General features: G+C 36.6%; 1 protein-coding gene across 1 annotated transcript; it reads left to right on the forward strand.

Annotated features, from left to right (window-relative positions):
- Window positions 1-27,740, forward strand: LOC136247959 (nephrocystin-3-like). Its single transcript, XM_066039778.1, has 7 exons — window positions 1-255; window positions 8,248-8,411; window positions 9,658-9,865; window positions 15,987-16,233; window positions 23,323-23,595; window positions 23,792-23,919; window positions 26,937-27,740. The coding sequence occupies exons 3-7, from the start codon at window positions 9,695-9,697 to the stop codon at window positions 27,738-27,740; spliced, it is 1,623 nt and encodes a 540-aa protein (XP_065895850.1). The 5' UTR covers window positions 1-255; window positions 8,248-8,411; window positions 9,658-9,694.
- Window positions 27,741-27,836: the final 96 nt, after the last annotated feature.

The raw sequence follows: 27,836 nt of genomic DNA on the forward strand, positions 1-27,836 counted from the left end.
TGCAAGCCAACTAACACACATCTTGCATTACAAAGTCAGCACTAATATTATGCATCTATTAATGATGATGTATAACCTTTCTGCAGTTGTTTGAACCACAGATTGCTGATCTATATTTCTTGGCAATGCATACACATTGGAAGGAGAGCTATCTAAACCCAGGGAGTACTTTGAGAAAGCTCTTATACTGTATGAATCCCAAGGAAATACGCTAAGACAAGCTCAAACTTTAATACAACCTGGAAAAGCATACAGGTTAGCAGATTGGAAGAATTACAACAAGGCTTCAAATATTTTGTTATGTGTGGTCAGGGTTGATTACAAATGCAATGCACTTATTGTAATGTAATGTACAGAAAAGCTGCAAACAAGGGTGCAGCCTTCAAAAGCTGGGGTTAAAAGTTGTGAAAACAAAGGTTGCAGTCACTTTGCAATGGTAATAATTCCACAACAATTATTACATTTAAATTGACATTTAAGGCTTTTGAAAGCTGCATCCTTTTTAATAGCTTGACTGATTTCTTCTTGTATTTTATATAAAGTAGACTGTAAGTTGTATGTACCTTCTGCCTTCTATACGATCATTAATGTATCTATAGATACACTAAGAAGAGATGTAGATAAACACAAGTAGTCCCAAAACGATAGTGTTGTATTGCATAATTATGTGATTTTACCAAACTTGATCCAAATCGCACATTTGGAAAATCAAACAAATACCACAAGTGGATATACCATGTTATTGGTTTTGACCTTCTGCAGTACTCAAATAACTTGAACTAGGTTTAAGAGACATCTTTTCTGGGTGCTATGGTGGGCTCTGTATAATGGCTGTTTCTGGCCTTGTGATAGACCTGGCTTGACAAGAATCAATGATGCACCAGTGGATGGTTGGCCAAATGTTGACTGTGTTAATTTTGCTGCATATCAGCCACTAAGGATCCAGCACAGCCCTGAAATCTCATGTCTGGGTTTCATTCGTACTCTGCCTCCATTTTGAAGCCTACTTCTTGCCCACTCTGTCACTCCACCCCTTTGTCACTACTCTTACATACTTCACTCCTCCAACTGCTCAGATTTTCTGTCTTATTTGGTGGGAATTTCTACAAGCAGCTGTAAGTGATTTGAAGGGCACATTTCTCGTGTAAATTTCACATGTGTGCTTACTGTCCTTGGAAAGTTATAGTGGCTTGAAATGTTTAAAAACCTGAAACTTCTCTTGTGAGATTTGGATCATTTTTTCAAAATTCAGTAACATGTTTTAATTTTAAACAGAGTGAATGTTATTAAAGACTTCTACTCATACATAAAAAAAGTCAAAGTTTCATTGCTATAGTTATTAACTGTTTACATGGTAGAAAGTAAGTTAGCTGAATAATTGATGAGAATGTTTCAGTCATGAAGGGTGTGGGATTTAAATCATTATGTAGATCTCTAATTTAAACTATGGGCAACTTGGTTTTGATGTTTGATGCACCCCTAGGCGTGATCATATATTGGTCTTTTTTGTAAAAATAATTGTCCATAATTCTGTGAACATTAATATTATAACATTCGCACCAGACACACGTTGTGCATATGTTCATCTTAATACATCCTTAATGTATACCTAATAGAGATTACTAGTTTCATAAGTCATGCATGAGCAGATAAGCAGCTACTACAAAAATTAATGTTTCTGCATAGCTATCATGAAACATATACCATTTTAAACTTTTAGATTGCAAGACAGCTAGCTACATGTATCAAGACACACGGTAGTGTGTCGTGCGGCCCAAGAAGCCGGCGCGCCACACCGTGAGTATATTTACAGGAAGAAAGTAAACGCGATTTTCGCACCTTTGTAGCTCCGTGATTCCTCATCCGAATGAAACCAAAGTTGCTACAGAAGTGCGGGCTAGGTAGGGGAGTCCACATTCCAAATTTGAAGAAAATCGCTCCAGCCATTTCCGAGATACGAGCGGCCAAAGTTTGGGTTTTTTTTCTTCGTTTTTTTCTTCTACTTCTTCTTTTCGCACACTTTGCAAAATCCGAAATAAAACACGAATGCGTGCTCCAATTGGGCTGAAATTTGGCACACTTAAAGGGCTCATTAAGGCGAATCTCAGTACCAACTTTGGTAGGAATCCGATGAACATTCACGGAGTTATGACCGATTATTTGCGTAAAAAAAGGTCGAAGGTCTGTCACGCCCACAGGGTAAACCGCTTGAAGGAATGAGCTGAAAATTGCTATGTAGATGGAGTAACTATCGTAGGAGTGCCTTTTTGTGGTTTGAAAGGAATCCAGTTAAAGGCCATCGAGATATAACACAAAACCCAACCTGTGTCACAATTACGCGATCGATTTTTATGAATAAAAAACTAATAGTTTTCACGCCTACCAGGCAAACCGCTTAGAGTAGTGAGCTGAAAATCGGTGTGTGGCTGGAATAATTATCATAGAAACTCCTTGCAGTAGTACAGAAGAATCGGATTACAAACCACTCAGTTATGATTCCAAAGCCAACTACGTGTAGCATATGCGAGATCGAGATACTCTAATAGAACAGTCACCCTAATAAAGCATTCAGCTACGTTTATAACTTACTCCATTATAGAATTATATTACATTGCAAGTTATTCTGTAGGGAGTTCAGCTACATACAGTTAATCTTATAGACAATTCAGCTACAAGCAAGTCACCCTGTAGAGAATTCAGCTACAAATATGTTGCTGTAGAGATTCAGAACATTATAAGTCACACTGAAGAGAATTCAGCGATAAACAAGTCACCTTGTAGAGAGTTCAGCTACAACAAGTCACTCTGTAGAGAATTCAGCTACAGACAAATCACTGCGTAAAGGGTTCAGCTACAAAAAAGCTACCCAGTAGAGAGTTCATTTAGATCAGTTACAAACAAGTCACTTTAAGCAATGTTCAGCTACAAGTAACTCACTCTGTAGAGAGTTCAGCTACAAACAACTCATTCTGTAGTACAAACAAGTCACCGTGTAGCTGGAGAGTTCAGCAACCAATCAAAAAACCACTCTGTAAAGAGTTCAGCTATACAAACATGTTATAACTCTATAGAGAAAGTTTTAACTCTATATTGAGATCAGCTAGAAACAATTAGTCATCCAGTAGAGAGATCAGCTACAAGAAATCACCTTATAGAGAGTTTAGTTACAAAGAAACCACCATGTAGAGAGTTCAGCTGCAAACATATCACCCTGTAGAGAGTGCAGCTATGAACAGATCACCCTGTAGAGAGTTCAGCTAGAAAAAGTCATCCTGTAGAGAGATCAGCTAGAAGGATCACCTTGTAGAGAGTTCAACTACAAACAAATCACCCTGCAGATAGTTCAGCTACAAACAAGTCACCCTATAGAGAGATCAGCTAGAAGAAGTTACCTTGTACATACAAAGAAACCATCATATAAAGAGTTCAGCTGCAAACAAATCACCCTGTAGAAAGTTCAGCTACAGATCACCCTGTAGAGAGATCAGCTAGAAGAAATCACCTTGTAGAGAGTTCAGATACAAAGAAACCACCATGTAGAGAGTTCAGCTGCAAACAAATCATCTGTAGAGAGTTCAGCCAGAAACAAGTTCACCCTGTAGAGAGATCAGCTAGAAACAAGTCACCCTGTAGAGAGAGCAGCTACAAAGAAACCATCCTGTAGAGAGTTCAATTACAAACAGATAACTCTACAGAGAGTTCAGCTAGAAACAAGTCACCGTGTAGAGAGATCAGCTAGAAACAAGTCATCCAGAGATCAGCTAGAAACAAGTCACCCTGTAGAGAGATTAGCTAGAAACAAGTCACCCTGTAGAGAGATCAGCTACAAAGAAACCATCCTGTAGAGAGTTCAATTGCAAACAGAAAACCCTATAGAGAGTTCAGCTAGAATCAAGTCACCATGTATAGAGATCAGCTAGAAACAAGTCATCCTGTAGAGAGATCAGCTAGAAACAAGTCACCCTGTAGAGAGATCAGCTAGAAACAAGTCACCCTGTGGAGAGATCAGCTACAAAGAAACCATCCTGTAGAGAGTTCAATTGCAAACAGAAAACCCTATAGAGAGTTCAGCTAGAATCAAGTCACCGTGTAGAGAGATCAGCTAGAAACAAGTCATCCTGTAGAGAGATCAGCTAGAAACAAGTCACCCTGTAGAGAGATCAGCTAGAAACAAGTCACCCTGTGGAGAGATCAGCTACAAAGAAACCATCCTGTAGAGAGTTCAATTGCAAACAGAAAACCCTATAGAGAGTTCAGCTAGAATCAAGTCACCGTGTAGAGAGATCAGCTAGAAACAAGTCATCCTGTAGAGAGATCAGCTAGAAACAAGTCACCCTGTAGAGAGATCAGCTAGAAACAAGTCACCCTGTGGAGAGATCAGCTACAAAGAAACCATCCTGTAGAGGGTTCAATTACAAACAGACAACCCTATAGAGAGTTACTAGAAACAAGTCACCGTGTAGAGAGATCAGCTAGAAACAAGTCATCCAGGAATCAGCTAGAAACAAGTCACTCTGTAGAGAGATCAGCTAGAAACAAGTCACCCTGTAGAGAGATCAGCTACAAAGAAACCATCCTGTAGAGAATTCAGCTACAAACAAGTTACCCTACAGTGAGATCAGTTTGAAACAAGAGATTTCAGCTACAAACAAATAAACCTGTAGAGAGTTCAACTATGAACAGATCACCCTGTAGAGAGTTAAGCTAGAAACAAGCTACCTTATAGAGAGATCAGCTAGAAACAAGTCACCCTGTAGAGATTTCAGCAACAAACAGATTATCCTGTAGATAGTTCAGCTAGATACAAGTCACCCTATAGAGAGATCAGCTAGAGGAAGTCACCGTGTAGAGAGATCAGCTAGAAAAAAGTTGCCTTGTAGAGAGTTCAGTAACAAAGATATCATCCTGTAGAGAGTTCGGCTACAAACTAACCACCCTGTAGAGAGTTTAGCTGCAAACAAATCACCCTGTAGATAGTTCATCTACAAATAAATCAACCTGTAGAGAGATCAGCTCGAGGAAGTCACCTTGTAGAGAGATCAGCTACGTAGAAACAAATCACCTTGTAGAGAGTTCAGTGACAAAGAAACCATCCTGTAGAGAGATCAGCTAGAAACAAATCACCCTGTAGAGAGTTCAGCTACAAACAAATCACCCTGTAGATAGATCAGCTAGAAACTAGACACAATATAGGGAATTCAGTTACAAGCAAATCACCCTGTAGAGAGTTTGGCTACAAACGAATCAACCTGTAGAGAGAGATCAGCTCGAGGAAGTCACCTTGTAGAGAGATCAGCTAGAAACATGTCACCTTGTAGAGAGTTCAGTGACAAAGAAACCATCCTGTAGAGAGATCAGCTAGAAACAAATCACCCTGTAGAGAGATCAGCTAGAAACGAGTCACCTTGTAGAGAGTTCAGTGACAAAGAAACCATCCTGTAGAGAGATCAGATAGAAATAAATCACCCTGTAGAGAGTTCAGCTACAAACAAATCACCCTGTAGATAGATGAGCTAGAAACTAGACACAATATAGGGAATTCAGTTACAAGCAATTCACCCTGTAGAGAGTTCGGCTACAAACAAATCAACCTGTAGAGAGATCAGCTAAAAACAAATCACCCCATAGATAGATCAGCTAGAAACTAGACACAATATAGGGAATTCAGTTACAAGCAAATCACCCTGTAGAGAGTTCGGCTACAAACAAATCAACCTGTAGAGAGATTAGCTAGAGGAGGTCACCTTGTAGAGAGATCAGCTAGAAGCAAGTCACCTTGTAGAGAGTTCAGTGACAAAGAAACCATCCTGTAGAGAGATCAGCTACAAACAAAACACCTTGTAGAGACTTCAGCTGCAAACAAATCAACCTGTAGAGATTTCAGTTACAAACAAATTACCCATTGTAGAGAGATCGGCTACAGCCAAATCACCCTGTAGAGAGATCAGCTACAAACAAATCACCCTGTAGAGAGATCAGCTAAAAACACATCACCCTGTAGAGAGTTCAGCTACAATAAATCACCTTGTAGAAAGTTAAGCTATACAAACAAATTACCCTGTAGAGAAATCAGCTACAAACAAATCAATGAAATCACCTTGCAATGAGTTCACTTACAAACAAATCTACTTGTAGAGATATCAGTTACAAACAAATCACCCACTGTAGGGAGATCAGATTACCCTGTAGAGAGTTCAGCTACAAACAAATCACCCTGTTGAAAGTTCAGGTATAAAAAAGTCTCCCTGTAGATAGTTTTGATACTAACAAATCACCCTGTAGAGAGTTCAGCAAGATAAAAGTCACCCTGCAGAGAGATCAGGTCACCCTATAGAGAGGTCAGCTAGAAGAAGTCACCTTGTAGAGAGTTCAGTGACAAAGAAACCATCCTGTAGAGAGATCAGCTATAAACAAAACACCTTGTAGAGACTTCAGCTGCAAACAAATCAACCTGTAGAGATTTCAGTTACAAACAAATTACCAGATCGGCTACAACCAAATCACCCTGTAGAGAGATCAGCTACAAACAAATCACCCTGTAGAGAGATCAGCTAAAAACGCATCACCCTGTAGAGAGTTCAGCAACAATAAATCACCTTGTAGAAAGTTAAGCTATACAAACAAATTACCCTGTAGAGAAATCAGCTACAAACAAATCACCTTGCAAAGAGTTCACTTACAAACAAATCTACCTGTAGAGATATCAGTTACAAACAAATCACCCACTGTAGGGAGATCAGATTACCCTGTAGAGAGTTCAGCTACAACAAAAATCACCCTGTTGAAAGTTCAGGTATAAAAAAGTCTCCCTGTAGATAGTTTTGATACAAACAAATCACCCTGTAGAGTTCAGAAAGATAAAAGTCACCCTGCAGAGAGATCAGGTCACCCTATAGAGAGGTCAGCTAGAAGAAGTCACCTTGTAGAGAGTTCAGCTACAAAGAACAGAGAGTTCAGCTAGAAACAAGTGACCCTATAGACAGATCAGCTACAAACAAGTCATCCTGTAGAGAATTCAGCTACAAACAAATCATCCTGTAGAGATTTCAGCTACAAACAGATCATCCTGTAGATAGTTCAGCTAGATACAAGTCACATTCTAGAGAGATCAGCTAGAGGAAGTCATCTTGTAGAGAGATAAGCTAAAACAAGTCACCTTGTAGAGAGTTCAGCTCCAAAGAACCCACTTTGTAGAAAGTTCATGGTACAAACAAGTTACCCTATATAGAGATTAGCTAGAAAGAAACCTGTAGAAAGCTCGGCTACAATCAAATTACCTTGCAGAGAGTTCAGTTACAAGCAAACCACTTTATAGAGAGATGAACTAGAAACAAGTCACCTTGTAGAGAGGTCAGCTACAAAGAAATCATCCTGTAGTTCAGCTACATTTCAAGTCACCCAGTAGAGAGATCAGGTGCAAAGAAATTATCCTGTGGGGAATAATTGACATTTAATAAATATATGTATATAATTTGTATAATTACTATAAAATAGAATCAAAAATAGTTGAAGTATTAAAAATCGTCTTTAAGTTCTTTTCTTCGTCCTGTGGTAAATAAAAAAAAAACAGATGGGTTAAAAAAGCCCCAAAGCCAGCTATAGGCTGGCTTTGCAATATACAAATACAAAAAGAAGTGATATCTAATCAAAAACAGCCAAGCTGTAAAAAAAGGTGTGGCCCCTAAAAAGGCCATGGTGAAAAAAGATGTGAAATCCAAGGTAGCGGCCAAGAAATGGCTGTGATGGTAGGTTAATGGCAAAAATTTTAATTACAATTCAGGTGAATTTGGTGCCAAATCCTAGTGGAGGAGGCAACGCAAATTCACCTGAATCGTCGTAATTAAAATTTTTGCCATTAACCTACCATCACAGCCATTTCTTGGCCACTACCTTGGATTTCACATCTTTTTTCACCATGGCCTTTTTAGGGGCCGCACCTTTTTTTACAGCTTGGCTGTTTTTGATTAGATTATTCTTAGCAAGGATTGTGTAGCAGCAATTACAGCATACTCTTCAAGCTTTTCTAATTATCCAATAATATAATGTATCACTATCAATGGTATGTACTACATCCATTGAGTCCTGTGTGTGACAATTTCAAGTGTTAGGTTTTATTAAACCATTTGACATGCTCCATTAGAGCAGTTTAATATGGTGACATGTTTGACTCTTGCTTCTTCTTTTTTTCCCAGCAATTATAAATGTTTGAAAATTATTTTATGTGAATGTTGTATTGCTTATTTGCAGGGACGATAGTGATAAAGTACAGGAAAGTATGCATAATCTTGATAAGGCTGATAGGTTACTTGATCAGTGTGATGATAAGGATTATAATGTCTTGTGGAATAAGTTTAAGATGTGGTATTACAAAGGAGACACAAATAAATCACTTGGAAATATAGAGATAGTCAGTAAGTGCAACTATGGATTGTAATGATTTTGAAGCTTAAATTGCATAGATCAGGTGTATATTGTAGTATGGTGTGTTATTATTGTCAACGACTACTGCCAGTGTTCCAAATCTGTTGTATACTAGTATAAAAATAGTTGTACCATAAATGAGGAAAAATTGCCATCAAAAATTTTTGGTGCTGGCTGTATCAATGAAAAGTAAAAACAACTAACTATTTTAGCTATACAAATAATTTGTGCTTACAATGTTAATGTTAGGTACATATTCCGACAAATAATTGTCGTCGATTATGCCAGTGATGAAAATATGCTGCTTTGAAATTTAATAGACAAAAATTTTCTATGCAGAAATTTTCCTGATTTACGGTAACACATAATCATCTGAAAAGCAATTTGTACAATAATTAATGTTATGTGTATATCTACATACATGGCATCCTACAGTATGGTAGTACTATATTTTGGAAATCATGGAGATTTGAATCTTCTCAGTTCTCACAAAAAAAATTTCACCGGAAATCAGTACATTTATAGCACTTTGGCAGTATTGGTGAGATATAAACAATCCCAAAAATGCTTTCAGTATTACCTGAAATGCTTCCAATGGTTGCTAAATTTTTTTCAATGAATTTTTAATTTAATGACTGCCTGACTGACTTATGCTTTTAGACTAGCATAACTTGAAGGCTATGAAGCCTGATTTTTTTGCTGTTTGATGTCGCATCATCAACAAGTGCTTTTTGGTATACCACCGTAGATAAAATACATACTTTATGGACTTACCTGTGTCTTCCTTTGTGTACAATTTGTCTTTGCTGATAGCACAAGATGTCTGCAAGGTGGCTTACCTACATACATTTGTAATGACAAGTTTCCATTGTGAATGGATTGATTGCAGTGGTCTTTCTTAGGCATGTGTTCAGATGAAAAAAATAAGCCTGGTAAAATTCTTTTTTCTGATGCTAGTTACAAATACATAAAGAAACGAGTACAATCATTATGGATCAACAAACAAAAGGTAGTGAAACGAGGGAGGTAGCAGATATAATAGTGAACATTTAATCCCTAATTTAGTCTTACTGGTAGGGATTAAATGTCCACTAGTATACTGTATCTGCAGGTGTAGGTGCTGTCTCTTGTTTCACTATTCATAACCAAACTCAAACTTCTGAATTCTTCCTTGTACTTGTTATAAATATATATAATGTGTAATCACTTCACCATGTGTTTAATACTCTAATTCAGGTCTTGTTTCTCAAAATGTCTTGAAGTACTGCAATATATGAAAGAAAAGGAACAAAATGATGAAATTAAGCATTTGATGTTTATGACATACTTGAAGTTGTGTGGTGTCATTCGTATAATTGGGGATGATAAGGAATGCAGGAGGTGTCTAGAAAAAGCTGAAGAAATGATACCTGATCTGTATGAAAATCAAGATTATTCCATATTGGTAATTAAATTTTAGAAACACTTACAGTAGTTCAAATTTATATACCATGTAGTCTGGTTGTTAGGCACATCCACTTAATAAAACTTCCTAAAATAATCCATTATTAATATACATTTGTTAAGCAAATGCACCTATGTAATAAACAAATCTTGTCTTGAGTGTTCATGAATAACTCTCTGGGGTGGTGTGATTCGCAGTCACCAAATGTATCTATAATGGAGTCCAGTTCCAGTGCAAATTGGTTGTGTCAAGCATGAATTTCATGGTTTAGAAGACTGTTAAATAAAGAAGAAGACTGCTATAGATGCTTAATAAAGCATTTATAGCTTAATGTTGACTACTTGACTATAACCTTCAACACGTTGAGCACATGGTGCATCTGCACATGTGCAAGTATTCTTACTAAGGTACAACTATTCCTATTATTGTCCACTGCACTCAAATGCCTGATGCTGCTATTGTTTTCAATATAAACTTAGTTTAAAGATATTTGAACTCCATAAGATTCATGTTATTATTGGATCTAATCCAAAACAGCCAAGATGTAAAAAAATAGTGCGGCCTCCAAAAAAGCCAGAGTGAAAAAAGATGTGAAATCCAAGGTGACTGCCAAGAAATGGCTGTGATGGTAGGTTAATGGCAAAAATTTTAATGACACAATTCAGGTGAATTTGTGTTGCCTCCTCCAAGTTTCACTAGGATTCGGCACCAAATTCACCTGAATTGTCATTACTAAACATTTTTCCAGTAACCTATGTACCATCACTTGGCCGCCACCTTGAATTTCACATCTTTTTTCACCCTGCCTGTTTTGGAGTCTGTACCCTTTTTTTTACAGCTTGGCTGTTTTTGATTACATGTCACTTCTTTTTGTAATTTCATACCTAAAGCCAGCCTATGGCTAGATTTACGTAGGTATTTCTTTTAATTTTTCTATAAGAATAAAGACTATTAAAGAAACAACTTTAAATTGTTGAATTATTTAGCTATACATGCACTTTTAACAATATTATTTAGTAATTATTACAACTATGTTGATTAATCATTAACTCAATGCAGGATAAATTACATGCAATTGAATACTCTACAAGGAAATGTGTATGTAGCTGAAATTTTTGCAGAGAGAATCATAATGTAGATGTACTTTTATACAGTGTTTACACTTGCCTCATATCACGCACTGGTTCAGTTCAGTACAACTCATCTTGGTTTTCACTACAGTATAAACGCCCACTGAACTGAGCCAAACCAAACCGGGCCAGCCTGCATAAAACTGCCATACCAGTACGACTCGGTTCAGTTTTCTATATTCAATGTGTACACTAGATATTATATCAAAATAAAACTTAAATGGATAGAAGAAACACTATTATCGAACAGAGCAGTTCAACACTTCATAGCAAGAAGAGCACACGATTACTTACAGGTATCGACCACATCGTAATAAGGGTATTAACGGCTGGTATTAAGCCATTAACCATCCATAAAGCACAACCCTGCTAATTTGCCACTACCTTTCTTCCCAACCACCTGTTAACAGAGCCCTATATACTTTACGCCATTTTCCGGGCTAGCAAGCTTCATTATAGTAGTCTAAGCACATGCCCATAAATGGGATGTTGTGGTTTCATAAACCGGGTTGCACAACTATGCTAAATGTAAACACAGTAATAGACTATATAGTTTATATGTAGTTGAACTTACCACAGGGTGACTTGTAACCTAACTAGGTAAATTGTTCAGAAAGAATTGCAAGATAGCTGAACTTTCTTCAGGGTAATTTTCTTGTGGATGAACCCTCTAGACAGTGACGTGTTTCTACTCTACAGGATGACTTGGTTCTATCTGATCTCTCTACAAGGTGATTTATTTCTAACTGATCTTTCTACAGTGTGATACTTTATGTTTCAAGCTGACGTTTCTAAAGGGTGATTTGAAATGTAGCAGATTTTTCTACACGGTGACTTGATTTTATCTGATCTCTCTACATGGTAACTGTTTCAAGTTGAACTCTCTACAGGGTGACTTGTTTCTAACTGATCTCTCTAGGGGTGATTATTTTCAAGCTGATCTTTCTACAGGGTGATTTAAAATGTAGCTGATTCTCTACAAGGTGACATGTTTCTGGCTGAACTCTCTACAGGGTGACTTGGTCTGTCTTCAGGGTGACTTGGTCTCTCTTCGACTTGGTCTCTCTTCTGATCTCTCTTCAGGGAGATTTATTTCTGACTGATATGTTTCAAACTGGCCTTTCTACTGGGTGATTTGAAATGTATCTGATTTTTCTACACAGTACTAGCTGATCTCTCTACAAAGTAACTGTTTCAAGCTGGTCTTTCTACAAGGTGACTTGTTTCTAAATGATCTCTGTACAGGGTGATTTGTTTCAAGCTGATTTTTCTACAGGGTAATTTGAAATGTAGCTGATCTCTCCACATGGTGATTTGTTTCTAACTGACCTCTCTACAGGGTGACTTATTTCTAACTGATCTCTCTACAAGGTAACTGTTTTAAGTTGATCTCTCTACAAGGTGACTTGTTTCTCACTGATATCTGTACAGGGTGATTTGTTTCAAGCTGATTTTTCTACAGGGTGATTTGAAATTTAGCTGATCTCTCTACAGGGTGACTTATTTCTAACTGATCTCTCTACAAGGTAACTGTTTTAAGTTGATCTCTCTACAAGGTGAATTATTTCTCACTGATCTCTGTACAGGGTGATTTGTTTCAAACTGATTTTTGTACAGGGTAATTTGAAATGTAGCTGATCTCTCTACAGGGTGACTTATTTCTAGCTGACCTCTCTACAGGGTGACTTGTTGCTGATTTCTCTACATGGTGACTTCTTTTCTAGCTGAACTCTCTATACGGTGGCTTCTTTCTACCTGATGGTATGAAGATGTGCTTTTATACCCTCCTTCTGTGTGCCAAATTTCAAGGTGATCGGATATGAAATTTGCTTTTTACAGCAGTTTTTGTGTGCGAAAAGAGGAAGAAAATAAGAAGAAAAAAATGAAGAAACTAAAGCCAATATTTGAACTTGCATATCTTGGAAACACTTGAAGCAATTTCGCTCAAATGTGGTATGTGTAGTACTAAAGTTGGCTGGCATGTCTGGGTACATGACACACTACCGTGTGTCTTGATATGTTTATTAAATAAAATACAGTTAATAAATTTATATACTTGTTCTTATGTATTATAACTATACTCTATGGTATACAATGGAGAGTTGAACAGTCATTTTGGTGATTAGCCATTTAGTTGGTGTTTAAATAATTGACTCTCCTAAGCTTCATGCCATTTGTCTGTCATGATTTTATTTTCAGTTCTAGGCTGCCCCTTGTTTTGTATGCATATGTACAGTTTGTGCCCATAATAAATTGCTATTTCTGATAGCCTACGTGACCCTTTGTGTATTATATTTGTCTTTTAACATTGGAATTATAGAGCTCATTGTGAAAGTTGTTCCCACTTTAATACTGTATGTGTGATATCTCTGTATTTCAAACTGTCATAAAGAAGCTACGTACATAACTCAGAACTATTTATTTACTACAGAATTGTAGTATAATACAGATTCCATTTTATCTTCATTTCAAACTTACTAGCTGCTGCATTTTAGAGTTAGCTAACATGGAAGTGGAGAAATAAATGTGACCGGATCTGCAAAAACCAGACACAATCGTGCATTTTTCAAATTCTTGTTTATTAAATGTTTATATTCTACTTAGCCAAGTGTACCCTCTGGCAAAGTTTCAGCCTCATATGTATGTCAATAACTTTTAGGAGTTACAGCCCTACAAAGTAGCAACAACAGAAAAATTGCAAGTATAGGGAAAATAAATTACAGGCGTCTACTAAAATGGTTGTAACTTATGAACAAATTGAGGTATGGAGCTACAATTTTCGTCATCGTGTTTGCCATGAACAGGGGAATCAATTACCGGGTAGGTTTTTCCTTTAATCACTCTTCTTAACTGCATACAAAGGCAAAATTCATAAAGAAAAATAGATTGCATACGATCGCTTTGATGTAAACAAATGCTCATAACGTCCGTATCCTTAGGTCTACTACAACAAAACAAAGATTTTCCAACTCCTCTTGAGCAGGCAAATAAGTTGATATCCAGGGTTTTATTGTCAATCCCTTTTTTCACTAAGAAAGAGGCATTCAAAAAATTTACAGAATTTTTCAATAATATGCAAGTATTTCACCCAATGTATTCAATGCTCTATACTGTAAATTTAGGCTTGCACAATAGTGTCGGGTTTTCGCAGATCTGGTCACAAATATGTGCATTTTAGAAAATCATTTGAAGAAATCAAAAGTGCATCTAGGAAGGAGGGGATTATCAACTTTACTTCATTCGTAGTATTATGTAAGCTACATTGATATCAATAGGATACATTAGTATCAATTTTAGGCAATTGTTATATCTTTATTTGTATGGGATTGTAAACCAAAATGCTCATTACAATTATTTTTTTGACTGTAGAGTAGATTGAGCCACATACTGTGCAGTACCTAGCTGTAGCTGAATCTGTGGGTAATGTGTCTGAAGTAGAAATTTTATAATATCAGTCAGTTTAAAAAAACCCCACTGAAATACATACATTGTAATACTAATGTAGATGTTTAGACTACATAATAGAGACATTAAGTAGGTGATTTTAAAACTATTGCATTATTTACAAGTATAAGGAAAACTCAGGAATGATCATAGAAATAAAAAATTAAAGTAGTGAAACAAGGGAGATCACCTACACCTGAAGATATATACTAGTGGATATTTAACCTCTACTAGAGCTGGGCGATATGCTGATATTGTCAATATTTAGAACTGGCGATATTAAATTAATGATAAATGGCATTATCGTACCATCACATGCACCAAGAAACACCATTGTGTGCACAAGCAAAATAGTGTAACAATGAAGAAAGCAAAGTCACTACTGCTAAAAGAGATAAAGCAGTGATAGTCTACTTGAGGAAAACTAAAGCATTTGTGTGGAAGTATTTGGCTTCGAAATGGATGGAAATGGTTGTCATCTTTGCATTATTTAGGAAGTGTTGCCTGTACCTGAACCGTACAAAATTTGCAGGGAAGGATTTGAATAATTCAAATTTATCTGGTCATCTACATCCTGATGAGTGTGCTAGAGTGTGTCAAGCTAGTAAGAAGAAGGCACAAGTTCGAATACAAATGAAACAATGCCGACATTATGTAACACTCTTAGACTCATGGGATAAGCAGTGGCCAGTCTCAGCATTGTCAAGGAAGCACAAAACTCTGCCTAATGTCATTACATACTGACTTGCAAGGGATATTCACTGTAGACGAGCCAGGCTTCTGTGCAGTGTTAGAACAATTTAATTCATGGTATCAACTACTCACTTGTAAACATTTTACTAAAGTGGCAGTAACGTATGCAACTAACATGGAATATTTATTTCCACCACACACCAGAGATACTCTACTTGACTTTGTCTCCCTGTGTACTAAGTTTGGTGTCAAAAGGTGCTTTCCCTGACCAGTAACAGCTGAAAACAAGTCGAATTAACCATTAATACCCAAGGTTTTGACGTTTGACCCTTTCTTCACAAACAAAAAGTGACCAAAATTTACAGAATTATTTTTAAATGCACAAGTGTTTTACCCATTGTAATCAACATTGTAAATTTAGGCTTGTGCCCAATATGCCAGGTTAATAATAACGTAAAGTAAAATACGTAAAATAAAATAATAAAATTTGGGAAGTTTTGTTAATATTTTTTGGAAAGTTTTATTAAGTGTATTCGCCTAACAATCAGACTCTGTGATACTTCTTTATTGCACTGATCCTTACTAGTTTGTAAAATTTTCAGTTTACCTTTCATCTGTATTAGCTACGTATAAATGATTCATGCCTTACAATTGGCACTAAAGTTTTGCAGATTGTCATTTTAGTTTGTAATCTTCAATAATGTTATGGTTGCATAATTTTTTACACCATATTAATATAATATGTATTTTACATGTTTAAATTTCTTTAATAGCAAAATGTAATATATTTTGTTACACATATTGTACTACATATATACAATATAAATTAATAGCAATATATTTATGTACTCTAGCAAGCAGAACTAAAACATCAGAAAGCAATAATTCTCAGAGATCAATGTCTTCCACAAGAGAGTATAAATCTACTAAGAGAAGCTTTTGATATTTTTAAAGATTTGTATGGAGAAGATCATGTAAAGGTTGCTTTAATTCAGTCAGAACTTAGTGTTTCTCTAAGACATATTAATAGTTTAGTCCAAAGTGAAGAGGTAGCTTTGTCAGCTTTACAGAAACTTCAACAAGGGGACCTCTATCATTCTGGTAAGTGTATTACCATTATTGGCATGTTTATTGCACTGTAGCAAGTAGTAACTGTGTTTGTGCTGCAGTTTAAAAGCATAAGGCAATGGCTTTCAAAATTATACTTGTTTAAATGTGTAGAACCCTGATGAGTTGTCATGAATGCTAAGATAATGCTAATACTTTGCGCGCGCGCACGTGTGTGTGTGTGTGAGTGCATGCGTGTGTGCATGGGTGTGTATGTGTATGTGTGCAGCATCAATGGGAACGCACCTGAGAAAGCAACTGACATCTGTAAACTGTTTATGCACACATCATCTGTGAGAAATGGTACAGTCTCATGTGCAATACTAGACATTATCTGCACAGTAAATATATAGAAATTATATCATCCATTGAGCCTATCTCTGTAATAATTTCAAGTGTTAGTCTGTAAAGAATTTGACATACTCCATTTTGTGTGATTTCCACATGTGTGAGCTGCAGCACGCACATGCAAGCTTGGCCTTGCGTACACTCATCGACATGCATGTCTTGTTACACGTGTGAAACAGTTGTTCACACCCACCACGCACGTGTTCATTTTCCATTAATAAGCACCATTGCTGGGTGCTGTGAGAAGAATACTTCATTGAAGTACTATCAGGTAAATAATAAACTAGTATATTAAAAGTTATGAATTAAAAAATGAAGTAGGATTTCAAGCTATAAAAAGTAGTGAAACAAGAGATGAAAAATGGTAGCTATTACAGCATAGCTCAGTGTCAAATCCCTACTTTTTGGCATGGTATAACAATTATTTTGTGTTCAATGCCAAAATAGGGATTTCCCACTGAACTATGCTGTAATAGCTACCATTGTTCATCTCTTGTTTCACTACTTTTTATAGCTTGAAACCCTACTTCATTTTTAAATTCATAATTTTTAATATACTAGTTTGTTTAGTTTTTTTGTTAAAGCATACAGCTAGCTATAAACATGTGACTGTTTTATTAGGGTGACTGCTGTATTAGAGTATCTCTAGTCAGCTTGCGAAGTTGTGCTTGTCCCAAAAAAGGGTGTGGTCATCGTGGTTTAGATCGATTATTAGACTAGAGTATCTCGAATCAGCCAACTTGAGGGTGTGTGGTCACAAATACAGTTAGTGTAAAAGGGGCGTGGTCATCGTGGTCTCGATCGATAGATCGATAATACGTAGAATAAAGAATGGGCGTGACCTTGTTACCTATCGTGGAGTACTGGTACCTCCGTACAGTCGGAGGCCGTACAGTAGCGTAGTCTAAGCGCCTTAAATAATTTTGTGGCGTCTATTATGCTGCTTAAAGAAAGTGTTGATATGGAAAATTAATGCCTTGGTATGGTTTCGTTGGATGAAGAAGAAGACAAGCAGCCTGATTGAAGATAGAAGAAAAGACAAGGCGCACAGGGTGCACACTCGTCGGAATCCCAAAAGGCACATCCCACTGGTCAGTTTGTTGTTGTGGCGTAAAATGGTGACCGTGCGCTGCTTCGTTTGGGCTCTAGGCTTGCGACTGTGGTCAGTGAGTGAGTGAGTGAGACGAAATTTCGAGTTTTGACGGCTTTTTAAAAATTCTATATCCAGCCGCCAGTAAGTGTTTTCTTGTTTTTAGCGCTACATTTGATGTTAGATGGACTAATATTATTCCGTAAAGGTGATTTTCGTCACGTAAGAAGTTTCTAAGCTGGTTTTAAGGGCGGTAGTTTTGGCGGCACGCGTCAGATTTGATGCAAACCCTACTTAAACAGTACCACCGTACTGTTTGATATATGTACAATGTATATAGTTCCCAGTATAACAGGCCAGTTCAGTAGTGCACGGCTTACTTTGTAGCTTCAGCATTTCAATTTAAACAGCTTCAAAGTTAGTGATGCTTCAAAAAGCTCCGTCATTGAAGCTGCTTCTGTTAAAATTACAGTACCTGAAATGAAATGTTGAAGAATTATAAATCAGTAGTTTAGCAACATACTTCTTAAGTTGAGAGTTTGCTGTGCATCGCCGTCAGTTTTGCCGCTTTCATCTAGGTTGATGTAGTAAGCAGGCTTTGCCTTTACCCATATTCAATCATAATCATAATCATAATTCAATAGCAAAGTAAACATGATACAGTAATATGTAACTGGGCCTGAAAAAACAGGGCATGTGGGCACAAACTACACCCTATCACTCTACAGGTCATATCTCAGTAGTGAAATAGTATATTTCCATTCTGTAACTTGCATCATGATGCCAATTAAATGTTTACTAATAGCCAAAAATTGCAAAGCCATAGCATAATGGTACAGAAAATTATGAGTAATGAAAGTGTGAAAAAGTAGGCAAAAATCATGTGCCCACATGCCCTATTATCGCAGGCCCGGTCACATATAGCATAGTATTTGTACATTAATATACTGTATACTGTATGCACTTTCTGTGGTGTAATAAACTATGATTGTAAATACAGTGCAATCACTGGATGAAAAAACTTGCTATAGAACCATACAGTAACATGCACACAGACAGCCAACTTTAAGGTTACGGGTTACCCAGTAAATAATTTTGTAGGCGCTTTGTTTATAGTTCTGTTTTAACCGTTTTGCACGGAAGAACACACTAAAATAACATGGCATGTCAACGTACAAGAAACACCAAAAGCGGCGATACACTCAACAAGAGATGCGCTTGTACAGAAATGCAGGCACTAAACAGCGAAACTGTTGAGTTGCTATTCATCAAAAACCAGGTTTCATGGGAAGCCACACCATGATATTTAGCATTAATAAGCTATTACTTAGTGATTTCTAGGTCGTCACGAACGAATTGATTTGTTATCCGATTGTAACAGCACTGTAGTGCACACCCGGTATTTCCGTAGCAGAACTAATCGCCATTATCCTTGAAAGATACGATAATTAACCAGCCTCTAGTCAGTTTTCCCACAAAGTCTCCACGACAGGACCTAGATAATATAACCACCCATTGACACTGCCATAACAAATTAGTACTAATTAGCTGACAGCTGCTATTTTTGATGAATAATAACCACATTAAGCAGTAGCGCTAAACGCTGGTTCAACCATATTGCGGGGACTTGATTTTACGCTTGACTACCTTCCGCAGTAAATTATTAACACTCACTTTGTATGATTCCTCCGCTATTATCACGTGGCTATACAACGCTTTAAAGTTAACAACCTTCTCACTAACACCTGCTTGAGTTTCGTGCCAATATTGCACCATCCATTATATATCATGCATCGAAAAATAATAACCTATTATTAAGTGCCTAACCCGTAACCCTAAAACCAACCCACACATGCATGTTGGATAGAGTGCACAAGCATTGGAAATCTACACATGTGCACTAGTCTGTGCTCTGCGTATTCAAGCGTGGTGTGCAATGTATAATGTTATACCTCACATGTGCAATATTAAGCTACACGCGTTCTGGTGTTTAGTCGTATGCGTTTTTACTCCACGCGTGTGCGAAGTTGTATTTAAGCTGTACTGTATCACACTACTCCTTTCCTACCAAAATTCAAGTTTGTAGCTTGCACCTACATTAGAAAAAGTGAAGAATGTAAAACACTGAATGTAATAGGTTATTACATCATTGTGAGAAAAGTTCACATTGGTATGACTTCAACTTCTGTTTGTATAACCACAATGGTTGTATGCACCAACAGTCCAAATTACATTAATATTAACCAAACCCACATAAAGTTATGACATTACAAACATAGAAAACAACTTTTGGAAATTTATGGTGTCCAGCACTATACAGGATGACCTATTTGTAGCTTAACTTTCTACAGGATGACTAGTTTGTAGCTGAATTCTCTATAGGGTAATCTGTTAATAGCTTAACTCTCTACAGGGTGACTTGTTTGTAGGGACCCGCTGTTTATGCTTGTTATTTACCTTATGCTTTTGAGTAGTGATCAAAATTTTTGTCTGTAATGCTCAATGAATTATATACTCAACAATTATGCCTCAGTTCCTATGTTTGCTAATAAAATAATGTGCACTTTATAGGCAAATAATAAGTGGCTGAAGTAGAGACTATAAATGTTTGCTTGTTTCAGAGAAAAGATCGACATGCTCTAATAGAACAGTCAGCTGCCTGATTATTCTATTAAAGTTACTAACTGTTCTATTAGAGAATATTGATCTTTTACTGTGATTAGTATTTTGACTAGCAAGGATTTATAGAATTATAATATGGCACAAGTATTCTGCCTATTATGCTAACGATATGCTCAATGCTTTCAGGCACCTATTATGCTTGACATCATGCCAGCAGGGTCCCTACTTCTTTGTAGCTGAAATCTCTACAGGGTAACTTGTTTCTAGCAAATATCTTTACATGGTGAGTTGTTTGTAGCTTAACTCTCCACAGGACGACTTGCTTTTAGCTGAACACTGTATACACGGTGACTTTTATATAGATGAATTCTCTACAGGATGACTTTGTAGCCAACCTTTCTACAGGGTGACTTGTTTAAAGCTGAATTCTCTACAGGATGACTTGTTTTCAGTTGATCTCTTTACAGAATTACTTCTTTCTAGATGTACATAGACTAGAGGGATGCCCTCAATCCTTGTCCAAATGATGGTAAGCTATAAGTTTAGATATGTGTCAACCCATTCTTTGGTAATTGTTTTTTAAGCTATTGGGTGCTAACTATGTTTTGCCTCTCCCTTTCTTCATTCAGTGTGATTACTTGTCCAAGTAACCATAAGAATAAACAACCTTTGCTGATTCTCCAGGCCATGACACCTAACATTTGCAATTTTGAGCCTAATGGGTGCTAGTCTTCTGCTGTTCTGGAAGAAGACTTGCTTAGCATGTACTAAGCGTCAGCGCTTGGAGTTTGGATTGGTAATGAAAGAATTTTGTGGGCACTTATTTAGCATTACACCACAAAGGCACCTTGGATTAGATTATTCTAGGTCCATAGGTCTAATTGATCTTGTGGTTAGAAGTATATTTCCTTCCACAATCGTCATAATTATTGTCTTTAACTTATTCACTTTCCAACATACTGCACAGTAATCCTAATCATTCATTCACTACTGTCTGTTGATGGCTATGTTCCAAAGCGTTGGACCACTTGCAGCTATATTGGGAGAGAGGCAGCTTGCTGCCTGAAATCGTTATTCCGATATTCATTGATGACTTCTAACATGAAAATTTGGTAGGCCATTAGGTCAGGTCACATTCTGGCAATGGTAGATACATACACAGCAAAGGCTTGGAGCCATTCTAAGGTGTTGGTAACTGAACGATGCTTTGATTCTAATCCTACTGTTTCTTCAAAGCCCAAATGGGTTACACAAGATATCCCATTTCTATGAATGCTCTCCCATCTCTATGAATGTTCCTGGCTCCATCTTTTGTAAAAGGCTTGCAGAGACTGGTGGGATTGATGAACTCAGAATTAGAGGTGATATAACTAATTGTGTTGTAGGACAAGGGGCCTTTCTCCTGTTGGGTGGCAGCAAGTTGACATGGTCAAGATGTAATGGTGCAGCGGTTAAGTCTCAAATATAAAGAGGAACGTTCACTTTGTGATAAAAGCATGGAATTTGGTGGAGATGTGGAGTAAGGCATTTTGAATCGTTGCAGGATGGGTACCACCCAAATATAATTTAATTTAGTGGATTATTAAACATTAAAAAAAACCATTAGGGAAATCCACTTTTGATATTGGGGTACATCAATCTCTTCTTTGGTGCCTTCTGTTGCACCCTCTATACTTTCTGACTCCTGGGAGTTAATCAGACACTGATGCTTTGCAATGGTTAGCTGGAAACAGTAGTCATTTGTTTGATAGTAGTTTGATTATGGAGTGGTTGTTGGCTGTTCTCTCAACATCTCTCATTGTCCAGGCATCTGGTTGGTTTTGTGCTATCTTGGTGTAAGCATTCACCGTCTTCATCATGGTCCTTTTCTTCATTTTTAGCATGGTTCCTTTCTTTGTTTGTGGCATGTTTCTATGACCAATTGCACTGGAGAACAAATTCAGCTCATTTACAGTGACTAAATGTTCAAGCTGATTTCTTCACACCTTAACGATGCACATGTATGAACTCTAATTAGTGCTCACTAAATTCTGGTTAATTTCCCCAATAGACCCGTTTCACTCTCTCCTACATTTAACATGGTTTAAATATGCTGTGTAAAAACTTTATTTAAATTATACATAGGCAGTACCTTTCAAAGTTATTGTTTGTGGAAGAAGTTCTAATTGGTATCTTCACTAAAAATCCACCGAAATTATAGTTACTGTTTATACTAGCAGTTTGCAACCCAATAAAGATTTATTGCACTTTTAACAATAGGAGAGGTGGGGGAATGAAGAGTGCAAAATTATACAGCTACATAATCTTGTTAAGAAAATCACCCCAACTAATCTGGGATGCGTGAGAACCATTTTCCTCAGCACTGATTCATCTCATAATAGGTGAATGAATTAGTATGGATACCAAGATTGTTTGTCTTTATCATGAATTGAAGATTGTTGTAGGTTCATGAACTGAGGTGCTTAATATTATCTGTGGATCACATGAAATACGGTGAGGATTTCAAAACCATTGCTACATGTAATTAGCTCACTGTAGAGGTTGTGCTTGTCTATTGGAGTGTGTGCTTTTTACGTTTTTTGGCCGTGGGACTCGCTACCATGAGTCTTGAGGTGGCCAAATCTTAGAAATATATTTAATGTTTCAATGATAGTTTAACTTTATTGTATTATATGTTACATGGTACAACTTCTGCACTCCACTTATGGTAAACTTTATGTATGTACGGCATGTAGTACCATTCAAAAGCAATGCCGTTTTACAAGAATGCGAGTCATTCTAAAACTCTTTAATTAAAGGGCATTGCACCTGTTTCACTCACGAGTATTCATCCTGTTTTCGTTGGGATGAATACTTAATAGCAAAATGGGTGCTACTCCTTTCAATTTGCAAGTTTTTAATCACTTGCACTCTCGTGAGATGACTTTGCATTTGGGTGGTACCATAATACAGATCTATAATTAAGTAGTAACAGACATAATATTATTCAATAATAATCTGATTGCTGTCTAAACCTAATACAGAGAAATCCAAGGCACTTTGCAACTTAGGATCTACCTATACACATTTATGCAAATTTGATGATGCTCAAAGTAATCTTCAGCAAGCTTTGGAATTAGCTAAAAAGCATTTTGATATGAGCAGTTGGACCTGTGTTATTAAGAAAACAGAAATTCTTGAAAAAATGGGGACACTTGAGAGGAGACGGGGTGATGTGAAAGAATCTTTAAAGCTACTTAGCCAGTGTGTTGATCTGAAAATGAAACACTATTCTCGCTACAGTATTCAACATCCTGGTAAGATTTCAGTCTGTGCATTGTTTGTTGAAAACCACTGAACGATTTAATTACACTTTTATTGGTTATACCAACAATTATTACAACACATTGGGCATTTCTCTATGTTGAGGATAGGGAGTAAACTATGCACCACTTTTAATACATTAATTCATGATCAACTATGCTTATACCATGTAAAAATGCCTTCTAATAGATCTTGCTCAAGCATTGTTGTCACTTGGCAAAACGCAACATCGGATGTGCTTACTACCAGATAGTCTGGATTCACTTTACACGGCATTTGGAATCAACAAGAAGCATTTTGGAAGTGATTACCCACAAGTACGTATGTCAACTATACACAATTATCATGTGTGTCATGATAATTGTAATCCTCCTACTTTGCACCACTGAGAAAATGATTTTTTTGGCATTTTAATTGAGATGCATTCCCAATTTAATATTATGAAGTCAATGGGTCTTTTGTATGCATGCATGCACTGTACATATGTACATACATTATGTATAAGTTGTTTAATTTATTTTTGCACCATTTACCATCCAGAAAGTCCCTTGTGATTACTGTACTAGGCTTTTAAACTAAGCTTTAAATTATATGATGTAATTTCAAATCAGTGTCACTGAACCCAAATAAGGCTCCCGGTCCTGATAATTTGCATCCTCGGCTATTGAAGAACTGTGCAAGAAGTCTTACAAAACCAATTTTCCTCTTGTTTACTTATTCTTTGAATAGTGGCACGCTTTCTAATGAATGGAAAAAGCTAACATTACTCCTATTTTTAAGACAGGTTCCAAAATTAGCGCAAACAATTATAGACCAATTAGTTTGACATCACAGATAGTCAAAATCCTGGAATCCTTAATATGTTCCAAGATAATGCATTATTTAACGGACAATGACATAGTAACTCAATGCCAACATGGCTTTGTGACTAAGAAGTCATGTTTTACTAATTTGTTGGAGACATATGAGAACTGGACCCGTGCAGTAGATGATGGTTATGGTATTGATGTCATTTACTTAGATTACAGAAAAGCTTTTGACTCAGTACCTCACTGTAGGCTTGTTAGAAAACTAGCTGGTTGTGGATTTGGTGGCAAACTTTTGACGTGGTTGACAGCTTTTCTCTGTAATCATTTACAAAGGTTAGTCATGAATGGAGCAAATTCAGAGTGGCTTGAAGTAGCAAGTGGTGTCCCACAAGGATCTGTACTTGGACCACTTCTTTTTATCCTGTATATTAATGGTATAGTGGAAGTTATACAGTGTGACCTGGAAATTTTTGCTAATGATACTAAGTTATACTCAATTATTGAGACTATTCATGATATTGCTAAGCTTCAACAAGATTTGGATAACTTGCAGGACTGATCCATACCATTGTTCCTAATTTAAATTTTGATAAATGCAAGGTTATGCACATTGGCAAAACGCCACACTCTAACTGTCATGTATCTGATACAACTGCACCTAGGGGGTTTACAAATTTACATAATGTATTTTATGAGAAAGATCTTGGTGTATGGACTACAAACAGGATGGAATCTAGCCTTCACTGTCAGAAAGCTGTACCAAATGCTAATAGAATTCTCGGTATGGTAAGGAGAACTTTTGCAAGCACGTCTAAGGATCTATTCATGTTTTTATACAAAACATATGTGAGGCCACATTTAGAATACTGCATTCAGCTGTGATGCCCTTACCTGGCTAAGAACATAGATTTGCTTGAAAAGGTACAAAAGAGAGCTACAAAGCTTGTCAAAAGGATCGGAAGACTTCCATACACAACTAGATTGCAAAAATTAGGACTATATTCATTGTATTGTTGTCGTCAATGAGGGGACCTTATAGAAACATATAAAATTTTGAAAGGATATTACAACATTATAATATTATGGTCACAGTTATTTGTGTTGAACCAATTTCAGCCCACCAGAGGACATTCCATGAAGCTCTATAAAAAACAGCCAAGAACAACACTTCGCCATAATTTTTTCACTCAAAGAGTCATTAATTGTTGGAATTCACTTCCTGAATATGTGGTGTCAGCATCAAACATTTCTTTATTCAGAAAACAATTAGACTTTTACTGGGAACACAAGTTAGGATATGGATATGAACAAAGGCCTGGTACCTAAACTTATTTTTGCATAGTTTATCCTGTGTTTGTATATCCATAAACAAAATTATAACAATAATAGCTAACTACACAAGTCATGTAATTTTACCTACACATCTGAGGTACTACTTTAATATGTCTAAAAGTTTCTAATTTTAACAACTTATGGAATCAAGTCATAACTATAATTGGAAATTTTTAGGTTATTTCCTATGTTGGCAGCAGTAACATCAAACTGTCAAAATTGCCAATCCAAGGATGTCTACTTGCTACTGTACTTCAATTTTAGCATCTCTCTCATTAGTTGACAAATGTGGACCCTTTACAATTTGCTAATTTTGGAAACGTGTGACACTTATGTAGTACACCATAGAATTTTCAATTGTGGGTTAAATTTTGTTCTCTTGCCAATGGTTTATACAGAGTTGCTTTCAGTTTTGACTTACGTATTTTAAATCAAACTAATAATACTAATAAATTTCCTAACTGTACTAGGAAAATTCTTAATTCTATTAAATTTGTTAATTTTACTTTCTAGTTTCCTAATCATAATAGCAATAGAATCACTTTAAATTATGGCCTATTGTCTGCTTCTGTACATAACAAAATCTTGGACAGAAAAGTTGTAAAAAAAACAACAACTTCAGGGGCTCAATCCTGGACCACTGGTGTGTAAGGTCAGTGTACCAGCTGTGCTACCACTGCTACCTACCAACCTCCCCTACATTTTTATGTGTGATTCAATAAGTAACCTGTATATACATATGTAGAAGAAGAACCAATACACCCAGTTGAGAAAGAAATCAAAGCTGAACCCAACTTTAACCATACCACTAATCTTACGTAGGTTTGCCTGTTATGCAGAATGATGTACTTCACTGTCTGTATGAATGTAAATTTTTGGTGAGTTTGAGGTGAGCTAGGGTTGGCCCTGCTTCAACAGGACACTTGCTTTGCTTGTTCCAACCATAGCTCGTTATAGTATTGTAACGTATCTACTTACTGGTGGTGTTAGATGCTCTTTTGCCTCTTGTACAATTTGGTTCAGTTTTGTGAAACCTTGTCACAAATGTCTTTGCCCACCTACACTCATGTTATCCATTTGTTGATGTTATATAATTAAAACAACCATTAAGCAGAAGAAAAAAAATAGTGTTTATTTCATAGTGACACTGTACAGGTCAATATAATTATTATTTTGGATATTTTATTTTATAGACCATTTTCATTGAAGCCTACATTGCTAAAGTTCTCAGAGATTGTGGAAACACAGACGAAAGTCTTAAAATGATCGATGACGTTATAATACGTTATGAAAAAGAAATGGAAAAGAAAGAGCTAGCTGTGCATCTTAAGAAGCATCCACAATATGTAGCTATGTATGCAACAAAAGGAATGCTGCAAATGGATTATCTTATTCAGAATCCTGATCAGCAAGATCTTGGTAAGCAAGCACAACGTACACTAGAAACAGCACTTTGGCTTCATGATGAATATCAAGATGCTCCATCAGACTTACTTAAAATAGAAATTATGTGTCACCTTGCTCGAGTACACTGTGAAATGAAAAATTTTGCAAAGGCCACAAAAAGATTTGAAATGGCTGATGAGTTGATACGTAAATCTGTTGGAAGAAATCATCCATTGACTGCCACAGTTCTGGCTAGTTGGTCTCGAGTATTTCACGATACTGGTTTTGTTAAAGAAGCAATATCAATGCTTGAAGATGCATGGGAAATTCGTAATGGGTTTCTAAGTTCTGAGTTGCACCCTAACCCACTACTGTATGCTTACTTCCTGACACAGTACTACAAAGATATAGGCAATTCAGAGAAGGCTTTGCACTGGTGTAATGTTACTATTAACGGATATGCTTACCTAATTAGCAAAGAGGACTTACGAGTCAGAAACTTGAATCCTACACATATCATATTTAAAAATGGCAGATTACCAGCATGCGATTCATGGCAACAACGACTTGATGATTGTAGAAAAAGCTATAATGAACTGATGTACCTGTAGTTATTTTTTCTATGTACACACATTAATGATTAAGCACAAATATCATTTTTATATTTATGATATCTTATGTACTTTACCCTTGTATATGCACTGTAT

This window comes from Dysidea avara, chromosome 2 (genome assembly GCF_963678975.1).
Source record: "Dysidea avara chromosome 2, odDysAvar1.4, whole genome shotgun sequence".
NCBI lineage: Eukaryota > Metazoa > Porifera > Demospongiae > Dictyoceratida > Dysideidae > Dysidea > Dysidea avara.